Source organism: Stegodyphus dumicola, chromosome X2, assembly GCF_044657685.1.
Source record: "Stegodyphus dumicola isolate Sdum_Otavi_A_Nest chromosome X2, ASM4465768v1".
Lineage (NCBI taxonomy): Eukaryota > Metazoa > Arthropoda > Arachnida > Araneae > Eresidae > Stegodyphus > Stegodyphus dumicola.
In genome coordinates this window covers 172992030-173011294 of record NC_140781.1, presented here as the reverse complement: position 1 = coordinate 173011294, position 19265 = coordinate 172992030, and the positions used below count along the sequence as shown (strand labels likewise).

General features: G+C 31.3%; 1 protein-coding gene across 1 annotated transcript in view; it reads right to left on the bottom strand.

Moving 5' to 3' along the window:
• LOC118192230 (hexokinase-2-like) overlaps window positions 1-19265 on the bottom strand; it is a 57662-nt gene that overhangs the window by 23045 nt on the left and 15352 nt on the right. The window contains exon 3 of the mRNA XM_035363142.2: window positions 1421-1560. Coding sequence (XP_035219033.1) covers window positions 1421-1560 — 140 coding nt within the window. The remainder of the gene's footprint in view (window positions 1-1420; window positions 1561-19265) is intronic.

Sequence of the window (19265 nt, the reverse complement as noted above, 5' to 3'; positions counted from 1 at the left end):
TTTTCACTGGAAAAGCATATTTTCCTTCTTCCCATCAAAGAGACCATTAGGAATGAGCATTACAAATGACATAACTCCAAGGAATTCTTTGAAAAACAGAACTGTCCCTCTCTTCTTTGGATACTTGAAAGGTTTCACAAGATATTTGGGTGCTGTTAGCTGTTTAATACAACAGGTTTCCTACTTCACAGAGGGAACAAATTCAGTGTCAGGCAGGGAAACTAACTACATTTGAAGCCAATGACAGAATTTTTCAGAACGGTTTTTACTGTGACTGCTTACCACTAAATTCAAAGTCTGTTGACCGAATACTGAGCAATTGTCATCCTAATAGAATACTTCTGGTATATCATTTTATTTATTACCACTTTCCAACATTTCTTAAAAAATTCTATTAATTGGAAAATTCTGCATTTTATTTTTGATATCCAAAAGCATTCATATTTATTGCTGTCATGATGAAGCTTAGCGAGCATCCACCATACATGTTTGGCAACTAAGAGCATGTTGTTCTGCCAAAATTTGTCTTGCTTCTATCACATGCTGAGAAAATTAAACCTGAACTATATTAGTTTTGTTATTTATTACATTTATGTCTATTTCCCCCATATGCTTAAGTTTTATCCGAGTCCTGATGAAATAAATTTCGACATATACTAAGATGGTTCTTTTATAGTAAACACACACATTATGCAGCAGGTGATAATTAAGGCTTATCATTACAATAAATGTTATTCTTAATTCAAACAGTACTAAACAACCTTAGAATGTAATTTAAAAAAGTCTATTCCAAGAAATTTCTGTTAAATTTCTCCTTGTCTACACACTTAACATTTTGCAATGCATTTGGCTTAAATTTGTAATCATCACCATGTGTAATGTCAGCATAAAAGATAGCTTCAGATATCACTGCATGAGTCATTTCTTAAGCCACCGTCAGTTAACAATTATGTGGTGATGAAAGCAAAAAATAAGATGTATGCTGAGTAATAAAGTGGCTACAGAGCCAAATTACTGATCCTACATAGTCATGCTATTAAATTATTACATTTGTTCAACATGGAGGTGTTTTATTTAGTGCTGAAGTAAAATTACAAATCAGGACTCTGCACATGCTTTATTATGAAAAAATGTCTACTGAACATGCATTTTTCCTTTTCTGGAAATATTTAAAAAAAAAAAAAATTGCTGGTGGTCAGGATTGGACATCTAGATGATTTCAGACTTTATACTGCACTGCCAGATTCTAAAACTTAAATATTTGCTCTTACACCATGTCATACATTATTAATATTTAACAGTTTCCTACGGAAGATACAATGAACAAAATGTTTGATTAAACCTATATACAAGTCTGGAAAACATACATAAGCACTAGAAATATTTTAATTTTTTTCTATGAAAAAAATTCTCAACTTACTTGCTCACCTGAGCCAAGCATTATGTATTCAGGAATTTCGTATATTTCATTTACCATGTTACATTGGTCTCCATCCAAATCAATGCATAAAACACGGAAATTGGTCCCTCCCAAGTCAAGAGCAAGAAATTTTCCCTTTTCTGAAAATTCAAAGCTTTAATTAATATAATATGAAATAACAAAACAATGACAATATATATCACGTAATTTATAAAATTTAAAAGTTGAAATGAAGCAAGTCTCTTGCCACCATTACTACCGAAGTCAAAGGATAGTTACTTAAACTGCTTTTAATATCTCAATGTAAATTAACACAGATCAAGGAAAAACAAAGCAACAACAAAAACAAAAAAACGTATCTACTGGACTATCGGTGATCAGCGACTTAAGACTGTTAAACACTGGTAGCTCAAACCTGGTTTCACTCACACCAAAAAGGCTTGTCAGATGGTTGTTTTTGCTCCACAAAGTGAATATGAGCCAATTTCCCTTAAAAAGGCCTCTATGAATGTATCCCTTCCTTTAGACAGCCAGTCCTCATAATGCTTTGCCTCAGTCGATCAGTCAACAATTATTTCTCTCAATAACTTCCAGAATTATCCAAATGTAATGAATATGGTGATTTTGTTACTAAGCAAAGGCAATACTAGACAGGAATTCATTCTTATTTTTATGGAAATTTGATTTTAACCAATTTTAAAAAACTAAAATACAAACTAACGAAACATATGCAAACTGAAAATAATTATGCAAGAGGTTTTAAAAATAGTGGTTGCTGACTTTATTTGCTTTAACATTGATTCTAGGCATGCACTTTCAAAAGGTTTCTCAAACATGAAAATTTTACGAACTGAATTTTAACACTAAAAGAAAAGATTTTGTAGATATAAAATACACCTTCTTATATATGGCCATCATATAGCCAAAAGTTCAATTAATACAATCTTTTCATTATGATATAATAAGTCAGTGCAAAATTCACAATAATATTAATTAACAGTTTAATGGTGATAGTTACAAAATTAGTAACAGATATGGTTTTACCCAATATGGAAACAATTATTTGCCAAAACAAGTGAAATGTTTCTGAGTAAATAATTTTAAAAAATTGCTTGTGTAATACCATAGTCACCTCTCAATTCTTCAGGTTAAAATTAATGATTTAATAAATTTTCTATTAAATAATCATTTTTAGTTAATACAGAGAACATCACATGAAATTAAAAATGAAAAATTTATAGCATACCGTAAGAAAAAAAAAAGATTTAATTACTGGTGTAACACAACTGGTAATTTTTCTCAGGTATAGTGAAGTCACACCATTCTAGTATTAAGCATAACGCTTCTACTCCCCAAAAGTGTTATAAGGGGAAGAAGGCCAATATGGAACTAACCACATATCATGAAAAGGTAAACAAAATGTCTTAATTCTAATCACCTTACATTCACACACAGAATCGAAAGAAGATGCAAAAAATGTCAATATTTTCTAAAAATTCAAGATGTTTGAAGGGGTAAACATTTAACTCTAGTTCTTGTGACAAAATGTACAGATTCTTTACAAAGAAAATAAATTATTATTACTAAATTCTAATTACATTCAGGATCTCATTTAAGGATGAGCAATGCTTAGAAAGAAGGCCATCAGGCTGTGTTTCTTAAATAATTAAAAAAAAAAAAAAACACCCTATGTATAGAAAAGGTACTGATTAGTTGAAAATGTCTTTAACATTCTGTAAAAAGATGCAAATAAAATGCTAGACTTTTAAGTAGAAAATGCCTATATGAAAAGAAAACTTTCTTTGCCATGTTATTAATACATGGTATTTAGTGCCACATAATCAAAAGCCTTCCATCCATTACAAATTAAAATTAATAATCAGATTGCTTTTTGTTTATACATTACTTGAGACAGAGCATATGGGGGTTATCTGGATAAGCCTTCATGAAAGACTAAAAACTGACTCATTTTGCTAATATGAACTTCTAATAGCTCATTTACACAACAGAAATGGAAGTTGGAATGAAATACCAGTGTTCTGCAGCTTTAAGAGCTCAGCTACTAATAGGCCATTTAATTCTTTATGAAATAATTATATTATCTGGTTCCATTATTCATCATTGCGCTACGTACAAATACTTTTCTAAAACAAAAAGGAGCACAGATATTTTTACCTAAACCATTTACTCTCACATTCAAATAAAACAGTTAAAAAACTTTATTTAAACTGCACATAATAAAGATATACATATTTTTAGGAGAGCCATTTATGACTTACAGATTTTGCCATTTTAAATTGTCTCATCCGCTTTTAAAGAATTTTTATATTAAACGTTAATGAAACATTAGAAGCAATTAATCCTTTTGCAGTGATGAATGACTTAGCATCAGTGTGCCACTAATGAATTTGATGAATTAGCTCTTAGAATGTTAGCATCACATTTCTTGAGATTCACATCAATACATTTATAATCATATTTTTCTTTGATGCATTGTGCTTAGATACGATTCAATTTCAGCTCAACTTTCTGAATCAATGTTGGTTACCAACTGTTATTTTTTAAAGATTTTTTATGCTTATCTTTAAGGTGACAAAACCTAAAATACTTATTAATGTTTGAACAAACAGGTGAAATTAAAGATCTGGATGCAAGAGTTTACCCACCTGGTTCACATTTCCCCTGTATGCAATGTTACAGTTTACTAATTAGTCAACTTTGATGCTCCACAAAAAGACAAAATACACTTTACTTGTGTCAAGAACTTTTGGTACTTAATGTATTTTCTCACTGACCATGAAAGCTGGAAGAAATCATGCCAAAACTGCACCAACACTTATGGCGAAAGTTTGAAGGCACAGATTGCTCTTTAGTTAGATAATCACAGAACATTCTTAATTTAATTAGATAATCAACAGATACAAGTTACAAATATGGCATATTAAAACTTAAATAATTACATGCTTGGACTCTGAGATTACCCGATTAAGAAATTCATTAAAACTAGTGCCAATCATCTTGGAAATCAAAAATCCCTAATGGAATGAAATATAACAAAACTCTAACCTTCTTTACAAATTCAACATCACATAAATTCATTTAAATATGAATCTAAGTGATGTCATGGTATTCTGTTATTGCACCATTTTGACTAGCTCCACAGTTTTTTAATGTTTTGTGTTTGCACATCAGTATAACCAGTCCCACAACTCTGAAAATATTCCACTGCTTGCCATACTGTAGAAAAAATACTAATTTCTTTCCCCCTCAAATGCTAAACAAGCAGTGATTAACTTATCAGTTCCTTGCAAAACATGACTTGGCTTACTGGAGATCAGAACTGCATAAAACTAAACCAAAGTTCCTAAGAGGTGTTTTAATGTCAGGTTTATCTGTTAAAGGAGATAAACTGCACTATTTGGTGACATTGTGAAAAAGATCAATGGCAAACTAGGTTAAGTACCAATTTTTTTTTTTTTTTTTCTGCACTAGTTAAATGCAAGGTACCTTATTTGCAGAGTACTACTGTTAGCCAATGCAGTGCATTTATAACACCTCGGATGTAAACACTAGCTAGTACCTTCAGTGGATATCAGATACAGCCTGAAGTAGTTGTGAAAAGCTGGGTTAAATGTGTTTTCAAATATTTTTAAAATTAAGTTTTTGTCAATTACTTACACAGCATACACGAATACAATATACCTCCATATGGCAGTTAATATATACTTTTAAATACCTTAAACTATCAACATAATTTCTGACCATTTATTTTAATGCATATTTAATTTTTCAGTCTTAAGCATATGGAGATTTTCCATGTAAGCACAGAAAATATTCCAGTAATTAAAAAATTAAAACAGTTAATGATTTCAGTTGAAATCAAAAACTTAAGAGAAATTCAAAAAAAATTTTTTTACCACAATGATATTCACATTTATGATTTTAAAAAATCACATTCGAGCTATGAAAATTTTTTGCGAATTAATTTTGCAATTTGAATATTTAGATACAACAAAATACACAATGCTTAAGGAACCTAAGGGGAAGGGAAATTTTGTGGAACTCTAAGGGCAGCTTGCAATCACATTACACAGGAAAAAACCACAAAAAAAATTCATGCTGCCAGCCCATTCACCTGAGTTTGAACTTCGATCTAAATACTAGCATTCAGCAGTCTTAATCACTTGGCCACTAATGTGAAGATGCATGAAAATCATATATATATATATACACGCACAAATTTCTGCATTATTTCGAACACATTTTCATTCCAGAATAAAATATTTTAATTTGTTAATTAAAACCAACAACATTTCAATCCAGTATTCCATATGAACACTAGCCAAATCTGAGCAGAGCTAATGAACTATGACATTCATTAGTTTGCATTTTCTTCTACTTGAAACTAATAATAGCAATAATAAACAACTAAATTGTGAATTTACCATGTTTGGAAACTTTTTTTTCAAGTGATGCTTTATATGCTATGCTAAACACTTATACAAAGCAATGATATCAACAACAAATTTTAATGTTATGTACTCACAATGTTTATTTAAATTTCAAGTAGTAGATATTTTCCAGAAAATTTCCTGAATATGACTGGCTGGTATGATAATCATGTTTGGATTTTACAAAATTTCATTCACGCAGCATTAGATATTTGCTCATTCAATCAAAAACACACATACAACTAAGCTGCTTACTGTGAATTATGGTTATTGGTATATGGTCAAGTTCATGAAGATTATTTGTTTAACAGGAAGTATGCCTTCATGGAGGACTTTCTAAGGGAACCGGCTCCTATTCAGTTGCACATGGAGAAGACCATGAAAACCAATCACGCAGTCAGGATGTTCACCTGGGACCAAACCCAGGACAAACTACCAGCATTCAGTGGCTTTATACTCTGGGAAGAAATACCTTTACAAAAGCAATTAATTTTCTTATACATGTTGAAAAGGTGCAAAATCCTACTTATGTATTCAACTTGTTGTACACACTTTGGATTATTTAGATTATGGCAAAGCACACAAGAGCTATTTGTCGAAGGAAAAGGACACTTTCATGGAAGATTTTTTAAAGGTGATTTGGATTACACTTGCACTACACATATGGAAAAATAGTAAGGTTCTCATGCAAGCAGCCTGTTCACTGGGATTTCAACCCCCACTCAAATACTGTATTTTGGCAATTTTACTGTTCTGCTATTGGTGAGCTATAGGGTACACAAAGACAATAAAATAACACTGTACTTAGCAAAGGAAATCATACCTATTCTCAAAGAAAAAATATTTTTTTAAATATGTTAAGATTCATTCCAGAATAATAATAAAAAAAAAAGCATCTTAATAGACAGAACAAACACTTTCCAGCTCTTACAACAAAAGAAGTTTAGAAAATAAAAAATAAAATTATTTGATGAATATTCTGGTTCTGGTATCATGGTTCCAACCTGTAAAATGTCTTTTTTGACCAACACTAAAATCTCACCCTCACAATTCTCAAGCTGCTATAACCTACAACTTATTTCCACAATTGGCAACACTGTGCCCAAAAAATTCTGATCTGACGAGGAACACATGGTGGACATGGGATGGAAGGTTTAGAAGGGATAGACACAATCTAGTAAAGCAAGAACTAAAACTAAGCCTATAAAATATTTACACACATTGTGCAATATCAGCCCACTATTCATCATTAAATGAGTACAAGTATGCATCACCCGAAAATGACTACACATTACATGATTATGCACAGAAGGATTCTTGTCCAGGCTTTCTTATCTAATCATTATTTTCTATCTCGTTCATTTGCGGTTTTGCAGCTGAGGATGGTGGTTCGGTAAAACCATCGAAACTAGTCCTGTGAAAATTTTGTAAATATAACGCTGATTTTTGTTGTTTGACTTCTGAATTAGTATTTATTCGGCGTGTTATTGTGTCTTAATTACAGAAGGATATGCTTGGCAAGAATTAATTCCTTTACGTCAAATACAAATTTAAATTCAGTGATGACATGCTAAAAACTACTACATTTAAAGCTGAAATACTAATTCATTTATAAATAAAAATATACAATACTTCCAAAATACAGAATTTAACAAAAAAATCATCTCACTTAACCACTCACAAAATTCTTCCACTCGAAAACTCACCATTTATTTATAACTATACTGAAGCCTGCAGCAAAAAGTACTGGCGCAGATCAACTTCCAAAGTATTTCCACATATACAAGCCATCAATCATGTTACTGAAAATATGTCTAACAGTGAAACAACCTCTTCATATACTGCTAACAAGCATATGAAAAAATGCATAGTAAATATATAAAGATTTAGTATTTATGTTACTGAATTCCATCCTAGATTGCTTTCAAATTCAAGCTTTATCTTCAAAACCAATATTAGTGCTTTTGTTAATAAATACAAAGCATATTTTCAGCTCATCTTAATCTATGCATGCATTAAGTAACATAATAAAAATGCACAACTAAATATCCCAACAATACAATTCTAAAAAAACGTTACCTAAATAAAATTGCTAACACAACATTTAATTAAATTTGATACAATAGGACAAAAACCAGGGGAAAAAGTATAAAATTTTCTGTAATTATAAGTTATGGTCTAAAAGCAGGACAGAGTGCTTCGTGTCATGTCAAACCAAATGTGTCAAGTACCACACTATAGTAACAATTAGTGCTCAAGATACTTGCAAGAAAGAAAGGAAAGAATTAGAGAGCAATATTAATAAGCTATACAGACAAAAGGGGGTACAAATGAATAACCAGTTATTGGAATTTATTAGAAATCAAGCATGTTAAATGAACTAAATCTTTCTTAAAAACAGTATAATCTTGACTATCCAACTACCTGGAATATTTTCAAATTTTATAAACTTTTTTTTTAATATTAATTTCAAAAATAACAGATCTGTAACTCCATTATAAAGCACAAATATGACTAAGAATCAGATCAATCACACTTTCAATAAACATGACTTGGTGCCAATAATGGATAAGCATGACATGATTTGGCTTTATGTAAACCCAATTAAATATTGATTAGTTTAATTTTTGTAAAAAATGTAAATTAGCTGTTATCTGTTTTTTAAATGCATTTTATAAAAATGATTAAAATTTGTACTTGCCTTCAATGGAACAGCATACAGTGGAGTATTTTCAAATTTTATAAACTTTTTTTTTAATGTTAATTTCAAAAATAAGAGATCTGTAACTCCATTATAAAGCACAAATATGACTAAGAATCAGATCAATCACACTGTCAATAAACATGACTTGGTGCCAATAATGGATAAGCATGACATGATTTGGCTTTATGTAAACCCAATTAAATATTGATTAGTTTAATTTTTGTTAAAAATGTAAATTAGCTGTTATCTGTTTTTTAAATGCATTTTATAAAAATGATTAAAATTTGTACTTGCCTTCAAAGGAACAGCATACAGTGAAGTATTTTCAAATTTCAAATTTACATCAAGAAAAGTGTAACTTAAGTCAAAATACATACACAAAGTGTGCTGTGCAGCATGAAAAATTAGGACAAGTGATTTACTTTTTTTTTTTTGTTATATAACTTATATGTTGATTAACTAAAGTGATTCGTTTCTTCAAATTTCTGCTGGAATCACTGGCACAAGCTTGCTGAGAATTCTGCAATTTTCACAGTCGACAGAATTTTGTAATTGAATATGATGTTTTACTTCAGTGTTTATGTCTGGAATTCTTTTTTTCGAAAACTTGCATAATTTAGAGTAGCTCACATTTGCTTTCAGACAGTTGCATTTTTTCAACTTTATTTGAAAATATCAGTTATTAAACATTCACAAAATGACTTGTTCTTTCATGTATAATTGAGCATCTCTCTTAAAACTTGCTTGTTTTAGAAAAAAAGTACTTAAAATGTTTTTGTTATAAAATTGGTTTGTTAAAAAAATTCTTATTCACACAAGTATTTTTGGGCACTTTTAACAAACAGCTTTTATTAAATATAAACATGAAAATAACAGGGCATTTAATATTTTGTTGGATATTCCTTAGCTAAAATTACACTTTCCATGCACTTAGATATGGATTTAACAATTTCTTTGAGGACGATTGTTCATTTTGTTCCATTTCTCTGTAATAATTGCTTTTAGTAGAGGGTTTTACAAAATATATTTCTTGATTCTTTTGTCTAAATAAATTTTCAGTAGGATTCAATTCTGAAGAAAACGGAGGAATCTGGGTAACTTCATGACAGTCTTATAATAACCACAAATGAATATTTAGGATTTTATGTTTAGGATCATTACCCTGATAGAACTTGAATGTCTTTTGCATTCTAAGTTTTCTTGTGGATGCTTTCAGATTTTCATAAAGAATATTTATATTTAGACTAACTATATTTAACTGAATATTATTTTCTATAAAAAATAAATTTCCCACTTCAGAGGCTATGAAGCATCCCCAAACACCATCATACATCCAACCTTGTTCTTAACAGTAGGCAGTAGGTTTCTTGGATTCCACTCGTCTTTCAACTTTAGCCTCATACCAGTTCTTTCAATGAACCCAAGTACAGGGTGATTCTAAATTGTTTTTACGAATTAAGAGGGATGATAGTACTCATCCAGATCAGCAATAATTACCATAGAATATAGGGTTGCATTCCACTCTGAGAGGCAGAAAAGAGGAATACTATGTAGAATTCCCACTTGAACGTACAACAGTGTTTGGAGAGCAAATGAACCAGATCAAAAGTTGCACAATCAGTTCAGTGAAAAACTCAGAGGGTGCACAAAACGGATTAAACTGAAAACTTGGCATTCGAAAGTTAATTTGAGCTCAGACTTTGATGACAAACACTCAAATGCACATCTTTGGTTGGCAAGGGCTCAACCTCGTAAACGATTGCAACAAGTTAATTATCTAATCAAGGGTTGAACATTATCAACTAATTCCAACTTCTGCTATATGCTGAGATTAACATAAAAAGTTCATGCTGTGTTCCAGCTCTCAGAATTTTGTGTCCCATATACAGGCACTTGAAGTAAAATGAGTGCAGCACAGTTAAGGAGGACAGGATAGAAGATGGTGAAAGGAAAAAACTGCTACCTTGATACTTGGTATCAAAGTAGCAGTCCCCCCCCAATTGATAATTTTCCCCAAATAATTTAGATAATGTTTTTCACTAAACTGAGAGTTTTTCACTAAAGTAATTGTGTAACTTTTGGTCTCGTTCATTCGCTTTCCCAACACTGTTATAAGTTCAGGCTAGAATTCTAATATTCTTTTCTGCCTCTCGGAGTGGCATGCAATTTTATGTTCTATGGTAATTATAACTCCTCTGGATGATTACTATCACCCCTCATAATTCCTAAAAGGAATTTAGAATCACATTCATCACAATCAACTTTTACTTGTTTGTAAGTATAATATTGTTTCAATGTGATAAATCTTTGCCTACCATGGATTTTGGTTAATGCCAGGTTTATTTCCCTTGCTTTCTTGTTGACAAAGAATTTTCTTGTTGAGTGCTCATTCTAGCCCTGTGCTCTAATGATTCTTCTGACAACTTTCATTGCAGAAAAAAACCGATTCTTCTAAATTTGATGCAAGTTTTACAGTAATACTGTTTGACTTCTGTTCGATTTTTTTTTACACAAGTCTGATTCCTTTGTCTTAACTTGAAATGCAATCCACACTTAAGTGCATTTTTAACAGTTTCCATCATTTTAAGGTGTCAAAGATGGAAGAATGCTTTACATCAAGGATTGTTTTGATATTTTGAATACTCTGACTGTCTTTAAAATGAAGAATAGTTAAATCTGTAACTAAACTTTTTGTCAGTTTTTAGCATCTTGCTATGTTTAAATATGGAACTTAATATATTTTGCTGAACAAGAAATAATTTCCAAATGTAGATGATATTTCTTGCTATTTTTTAAAATTTATAATGGTAGATTACAAAGATAACTGCAGGCAGAAGAAGCATATGATAGAGAGAACAATCAAACTAAAAAGAGTCCACAGTAAAATCTATAAATCTATCTTGTGTCTCGCCTCCCAACATCTATCCCAGAGTGATCCAGCATTAAGTACAGGGCAACAACTCAGATGCAAGGTTCCATTTCCTTATGAAAGTTGTGCAATTTATAACCTGGGCTTGGGATAATGTTCATTTGATGCATATGTTTTAAAATACAATTATAGCCAGTAACATGACGAAAGATGGCAACAGATTTCTAACTAGGCCATACAGGAATATCGAAAATTCTGTTAATCCATACTTTATGACTGTTCCTTTCAGTAGCGTCGTTCCAAAAAGCTTCTCTTTGGTAACTTTTAATTACTCTTTTGGCAGTATAAAAAGGGATGTGGTTATCAGTTATCTGGAGATTATTGGCACCTCTCTTTTCCATGAAGGCCACAGTGTGATAGTATCCATTGCATGACAATTTCTTTGCTATGCCAGCTATGTTGTTTAGTAACTGCTGACATTTTGAAACACCAACAGACATTAAAGATTCAAAAGGAGAAATGTCTTGAAGAGCAGCTTTAGAATCAGAGAGAATGACAACCTTTGAAAAATGTTCAAGGTGACATTGGACTTGAGACAATGCTATGCCTATGGCCATAATTTAGCACCAAAAGCAGTCCTATTTCTTACAATAAGAAAACTGTAAAATGGGAGGGGGAAGCTTGCAAAAGAGACTAGCATCTGCATTAATATGTTCAGCCAACATACAGCCATCCATAAATACACGCAGCAATTCCCTCTCAGGATATAAAGCATTAACGACTTCCAAAGACACATATTTAAAATTTGATTTTTTTTTGAGGATTTTGTGTAACATTAATTGTGAGTATACATTCTATTTCATCTATTGAACATTGTGTTTTCCCAAAATCCTCTGCTTTCTATTTGAGGCATAACTGATCTCTGATGGAAAAGACTGCCTGAATAAAACCATTCTGAATTTTAAGGTTTTCTCTCCATTGATAAAAGGCATAAAATCCACATGAAAAAGCTGTCTGGTTCCCTAACAATTTTTCCCCATAGGATTCTGTCGTCTCTTCAACAATGGATTACCAATGATAAATCGGGGAGTTTGGTTTTGAAATCTATCGAGTGAAAGCCATGAGTGGCTAGCAGTAGTAAGTAGAATATATGAGCTGTATGTTAAATCCAGAGTGGTTCTAGAACAACCCATTTTGATCCAGTGATTCTCTTTATTTAAGGTTAGCCACTTAATAGCGCGTTCTAAAACGATTTCAACAGGCTCTTTTCAAGTCAATTTACCGTCGAAAATGGCACCCAAATATTGAATACTGTTGGTTTTGTCAGCTATATCATGGTTAGCAGTGAACCATGCTATAAAAGGTCTAATTGCAAAGGCTGATGAGTAATTGAAAATGTTTGACACACTGTCTTCTCTAGATTAACTTCCATATTATGAGTATAGCACCAATCTTTTAAAATATTTAGGGCCTGATTTAGAATTAGCTCTGAATGTTCCCCTGCATGACATTTGGGAGTCTCAGACCAGAAGACCACATTTTCAGTGCACAGAAAACATTTAAGACTGGTTTTTTCAATGTCGGCCATGAGACTATTTACGTATATGTTAAACAGAAGACAAGTGGTAGCAATTTCTAGTGGGAGACCAGTCCTAAGAACTTTATATCTTGAAAAAACCATCTTAATAACCAACTGTACATGTTTGCGGGCGAAGAAAGTCTTGAACCAATGAAACATGTTTGAGTGAACTCCAGTATTGAAAAGTTTAAAGAGAAAAGCATCCTTGCAAACTAAGCCACAGGCAGATCTTAGGTCAACAAAAACTGCAGAAAGGACATGCTTTTTTTATCTAGTACATCCTTTACTGTTTAGCTAGGTAATATAACATGTTGGCCAGTTGACCTGTATTGTCAGAAACCAGCCTGTTTAGTTGATTATAAACTGAAAATTCTCAACATTCTAACTTAGCATTTTTTTAATTATTCTCTCCATAGTTTTATGTAAAATCAGTATGTATCCCTTTACATCACTATGGTCTTTTCCTTTTTTTAAGATTATTTATTTACACCACACTGGGGGGATGCAGGCAGTATCCCACACAATGCTGGAAAAATATCAGAATAGTATGGGTTGCTTCTGTGCCTAAATCCATAAGAAATTCAGCATGAATTGCAATTTTCACTTATTTTAAAGGTATAAAAAGATGTTGCCAAAAATCTTAAAGAATTTTATCTTCATATGGAGATTTATTAGATTTTAAATGGCTTAATGCTACAGAGAGTTCATCCATGGTGACTGAAGAAATAAAAATGTGAAGGGAATTCTGCTATCATGAAGAAGGATACTGAATGAATCTCATACTTGCTTTAACTAATTTTGCCTGCTTTTTACAGTAGTAAGATTTATGTTAATTTTTGTCATATAATTTCATTTAAAACAAAAAAAAAAATTATGACAAGAAACACTGCCTGAGAAAAACACACACTAAACTTTTCAACAAAACTTTCGAATGTCTGAATTATTATACAAGTTACTGATTAACACTTTTAAATAAATTTATTTTATAATGAGAAATATTTTGATAACTCTTATTTTCAAATAAATACAGCTTAAAAAAGAAAGTAAGAAAAATTTGGAGTGTTTCAAAATTTAGTATAAGGTATACGCAAATAAAATTCAAACATATGAGTGTAGATGTTTCATATTCATTTTAAAATTAAATAACTTTTTATAATTTTAGACCAAATTTTTTTCTTCCATTCGACTTTTCTACCATGAATTGCATTTCTTGTATGTTCAATTACCCAGAATTTTCACTTATCTGGAATTCAGATAAGTGAAAGATAAGTGAAAATTCATTTCTTGAGCTTTCTGGATAGTCAAATTTTTACTGTAAAAGTGTTATTTTATATACATGTATAAGAAAATATATATTTCGCAAGAAAAGTTTACTTTATACAAGTATAAACGTCATATGTGAATTAACATAACATAAAACTCTTACAAAATTTTATATTATCAAAAATATCCTGGCAGGAAAAGTTAAAGGAACAGCTTATAAAAACTCATGTAACTTGAATGATTTTGCAACTAAAAACATGGGTAGTAGCCCAAGAACATGTCCGACATACCTTCTAATTGCAGAACTTTCCATTTCTGCAAAAAATAAATAAGAACATATGAATTGTGATACAAAGAATACTAGCGAAAAGTTAGAGCTATCAACTTTTTAGAACTACGCAAAAAAAATTAATAAAGAGTTTGGTAGCTTGACTAAAATGCAAGCTTTGCAGCAATTTCCCATGCTGTACATTAGATTGTTCAGGATAGCCAGCAGTAAATAACAAAGGGTATTCATGATGAATAATGCTCCAATCCAACTGATTTCTAAGCCAATTCAACTGGGTGGTTTTCGTATCCTTACATACTGCCCTTTTTCATCCAGCCTGTGATCATGATACACCTGGATACTGTACTATAGCTGCAGGAAACTCCCTTGCAATATGAGCTATGTCAGTTGCCTACTCCTTTTAGAAATTGCTGGCAAACAGTCCTAAGAGTCTGCTGTGGCAAGGTTTTGACCTGACCTGGTCATCTGCACACATCTAACAGCATCTTTAAACCATTTCCATATTTTTTATATAAAGCTCTTGGCTACTTTTACGTTTTCATATATCCGCATCAGTATCTTTCCTGCTTTCATTCTCCCAAATGCATGCTGTTTCTCACAATATGTCAAATGCCTTCTCAACATGTTTCACTATTCATACATGAAAATTCAATCAAATTACTAATACAATCCTCGGAACTAGAATTTGAACACACCTTGCACTCCTTTCCATATGTGCCAAAACAATGGGCATAAAAATCTTCACATTTCTGTGTGGTGAAGGTGAATCCCACTGGACTACATGGTAACTCAGACATTGAAATAGCAAACTTTCACTGGACTTAAGAGAATTAACACAAAGTACTTTTTTATAATTGTTCCTTTAATATTTCTTACCAGTGTATAAGGTATTCAAACCATTACATTTAAAATGCTTTAAAGTGCAATAATTCAATAAATACTCACAGGTTTCTTTCAAAATATTAAAAAAGTTCAATTATTTTAATACTTAAAAGATGCTTTATTTAAAATTCATGCAAGTACACAGAAAAAATAACAAAATACGGAATTTTCTCAGTAATCCACTGCTTTCTGTCGTCATTTTTTATTACCTCTGATAAAAAGTAGCATGCACAAGCTAATTTTTAAACAGAAAAAAAAGCATGTTTATATTGAGAATTACTAATTTGACAGCATTTCCCCCTTCCTTTAATATGGTTTCTAATATAACTTTCAGGATGTTATGCTTCACTATAAATAACAGTCACTTGAATAAGAATTCGGTCATTGACAAACCTACTACTTATTTCAAAGGTTCTTTTCGATGTATTTTATGAATAGAAACTGATAAACAGTACTATGAAATTGGAAGAAATGCCAAAGTAAAATTTAAAACTGTGTAAAAGTCTCTAGACTGGTATAGATATTGAATAAAACTATTTTATGGGCAATCCCACATAGATCCTTCTACTGCTCCTCAATAACACAGAACAATGATCACCCTTGAAATCAACAGTGTTAATCAAAATCTTCACCAATGTAGGCCTAATCTTCACAACCCCCCCTTTTTTTGGCCTAATTTTACACAGTATTATATTTTCAAAAGACACAGCTCAAGAGATGTCATTATTTTGTTAAGAACAGTACTGGTATTTGTCAGATTAAAAAATATTCCAGAATGGATAAACGAAGTGGCAGCCCTTAATATTAAAACCTTCAAACATGAATAACGAGAAATAAGGTTCTAAAAACATTGTAATATACTTCATATAAAATTTCATGTATACAAATGGTATACACATGATGCTAGAAAAGCATTTATAACATTATGAAACTTACACATATTCAAGAAATGCACATATTATTACTATTATAAAATTCAAGAGGTTTTAAAGTAAAAATAATGGAGACAAATAAAAGAATGTGGAACACGGAAGAAGGATATCTGATAATGCTTTGGTTTTTCATGTATAACTTCAAGTACATCTGCAATGAGGTTATGTGTGGAGTTTAAAGATATATTTACAAAATGATTACTACAGTCAACAAGCTTTAAAAATTCAAATAATGCATGTTACAGATATGGTCACTTATATTTACAAAATGATGCTTAGATTAATATATATAGTTAAAGCCTTTTATTACTTAACTTACCCATTTTCAGTATTTAAAATCAATAATGAGATGTTAAACATGACTATTTAACACATAATATACAAGGTGATTCAGAATTCCTCATCAATATTTGGTGGGGAGGTAGGGTTTAGGAAAAGAAGATTTCACATAGGAATGCATGGGTGCATATGACATGTAGTAGGGCAAAATGACCCCAGTTCAATGATGGAAAGAACACATAAGAAGGAAGTAGTAAGGGAAAAATCATTTATTATCTTGCACGTACCATTTCTTTGCGTCAGTTTTATAGACTTACAACAGGTGCTCGAACTGACCATGTGCTAGAATGCATGCCTCACAACAGCATTGCATGGACAACCAGACCTTATGAAATATGCCTGGCATTTACATGCATATTCTGCAAATTCATTCCACATATACCAGTTCATATTACTTCTGCAAAGTCACCTGGTCGAATGATGACTGGCTGCACACGCCAAACAGCTGTGCTTATGTATGGAAGTTGTGAACACACAGTGCCCTCTACACCACCATGAGTTCGTCTGCACCCATACTTTCCTATGTGAAATCTCCTTTTCCTATTCCCTACCTCTCCACCAAATATTGATGATAAATTTTTAATCACCCTGTAGAATTTTTGCAAAATATCAGTTTTTCATTTCAATCATCTAGCACAATTTTTTTCCCCCTGCTGATAAAATTATAAATACTAAACAAAATAAGATGTCACTATCAACTGCACAGAGCAGAGGCATTAAATGAATTTTATTAGAAAGATATTAGCTCTAAAGAAACAAAATTTAAGAATTTATGTCTTTTGCATCAAAAATAACATACAAGATAAATTTATAGCTTATCAAAATAAATTACCTAAAGAAATTCATATGACTAATACTACATAATTTATTAATATATATAATTTCTCGATGCACAAATGCATTCCTTTCACAAAACTAACACTGACCTGAATATTTTCAGACTCCTCAAAAAATTTGACACTACTCCTAGTTTCTATAGTCGCTATCTTAATTTCAATATTAATTTGATTCAGATTAATAAAATTTTCTGCTTTCTCTAATATGATACATTAGGGCTTCACTAAAGTATCTTAAAAAAGCAAGAAACATACTCCCCCTCCCCCCCCAATTTTTTTTTTAAAGGGAAAAAATTACTAAAACTTTTACATCATGTTCTGTAACATATTAGCTATCATTCATTCTATTGGAATTTAGTTTCCCAATATATATTAAACATATTTTATGTGCTACCAAAAATATGCCAAATGAACTAACATGCTACAAAACAAAAGTTAATAACAACATTTGCTGTACTGTAAATAAATGTGCTGACATTTTAACATTTGCAATGGAAGAAGTCTCGGTACTTTCTGATTATCTGCACCTCCTGAAAAGTATTCATGAGGCAAAGCACAATGTCACCAAAATGTATTTTATGTGGCAGCCCAGGTATGCTTGTGCACACAGAAGACAGTGTTGATTTCCAACTTTAAATTTGATAGTCATTAGTCCCCCCCCATCAAATTCATACTTTTTTTCCTTGTAAGGAATCATAATAGGACTGTGGAGTTTGTGGCTTATGAAAAAAAAGTGTAGAATTTCTTCAGAAACAGGCATTTTCCCCAAAAGTACAAAATGAAAAAATTCATTTGTTTATTTATTGTATTGTGTGAAGATGAACTTTGTAAATGATCGATTCTTATGGATTCAATTTTATTTGTTGATGCTCAATTTGTATAATCTCCGATTTTTTTTAAAAATGAAACCAGATCAATTGTGTACATGGGAAAACAATAACATGCAGATTGCCAACTTTGTACAATTCTGTGATGTTATTTGAATCTAAAACCGAATGCAAACAGAAGAGTGACAAAAAGTTAAGTGCTTTATTAGAGATGTTTCTTAAAATCTTAATTTTGTTAATTGGTTGCCTTTTTATGTTATTCTTAGTGTGTCACTATTTTTAAAAAAGGCTATTATCTTTCATGTCTTAGATTGGCACAAAATTGGGGACTTTTCAAAAGAAGGGTGCAAATCAAAGATTATTTGTATAGTCAAAAGTCTTTAATCCAGATTCATCGGAACTTCGGCAATTCCGGATTATTGGTTTTTCGGAATTATAGATCATCAATTTAAATCTGGTAAGATGGCATGCAGAAATTATAAAATTAAAAATATAAAACTGTAATTTATGAAATAAAGAGCAATTATGATCTAAAGGGTATCAAAATTTACAAAAAAAGCTTAATATTTATTTGTTTACTTTATTAAACATTTCTTTCAATGCAAGTTGTTCAAGTTGCTTCGTTTTATGTGCTAATACTTTCTCTTTAATTCTATAAACAGAGATAATTTCTTGTTCAGTTACAAAGTTCCACTGTTCAAGTCCTGTAATTGCTGTGCCGAGAATACCGACTAACTTGTCAATCGAAATTTTTTCGTTTTCACTAACCTCTCTGTTATTTCTTCATGCCTTTATCCATTTTCTGCAGCAATTCCACTCTTTATTTGATGGACATCGAAACATGCTTTCGCTTTGTAGATCCTTTGGCAGCTCC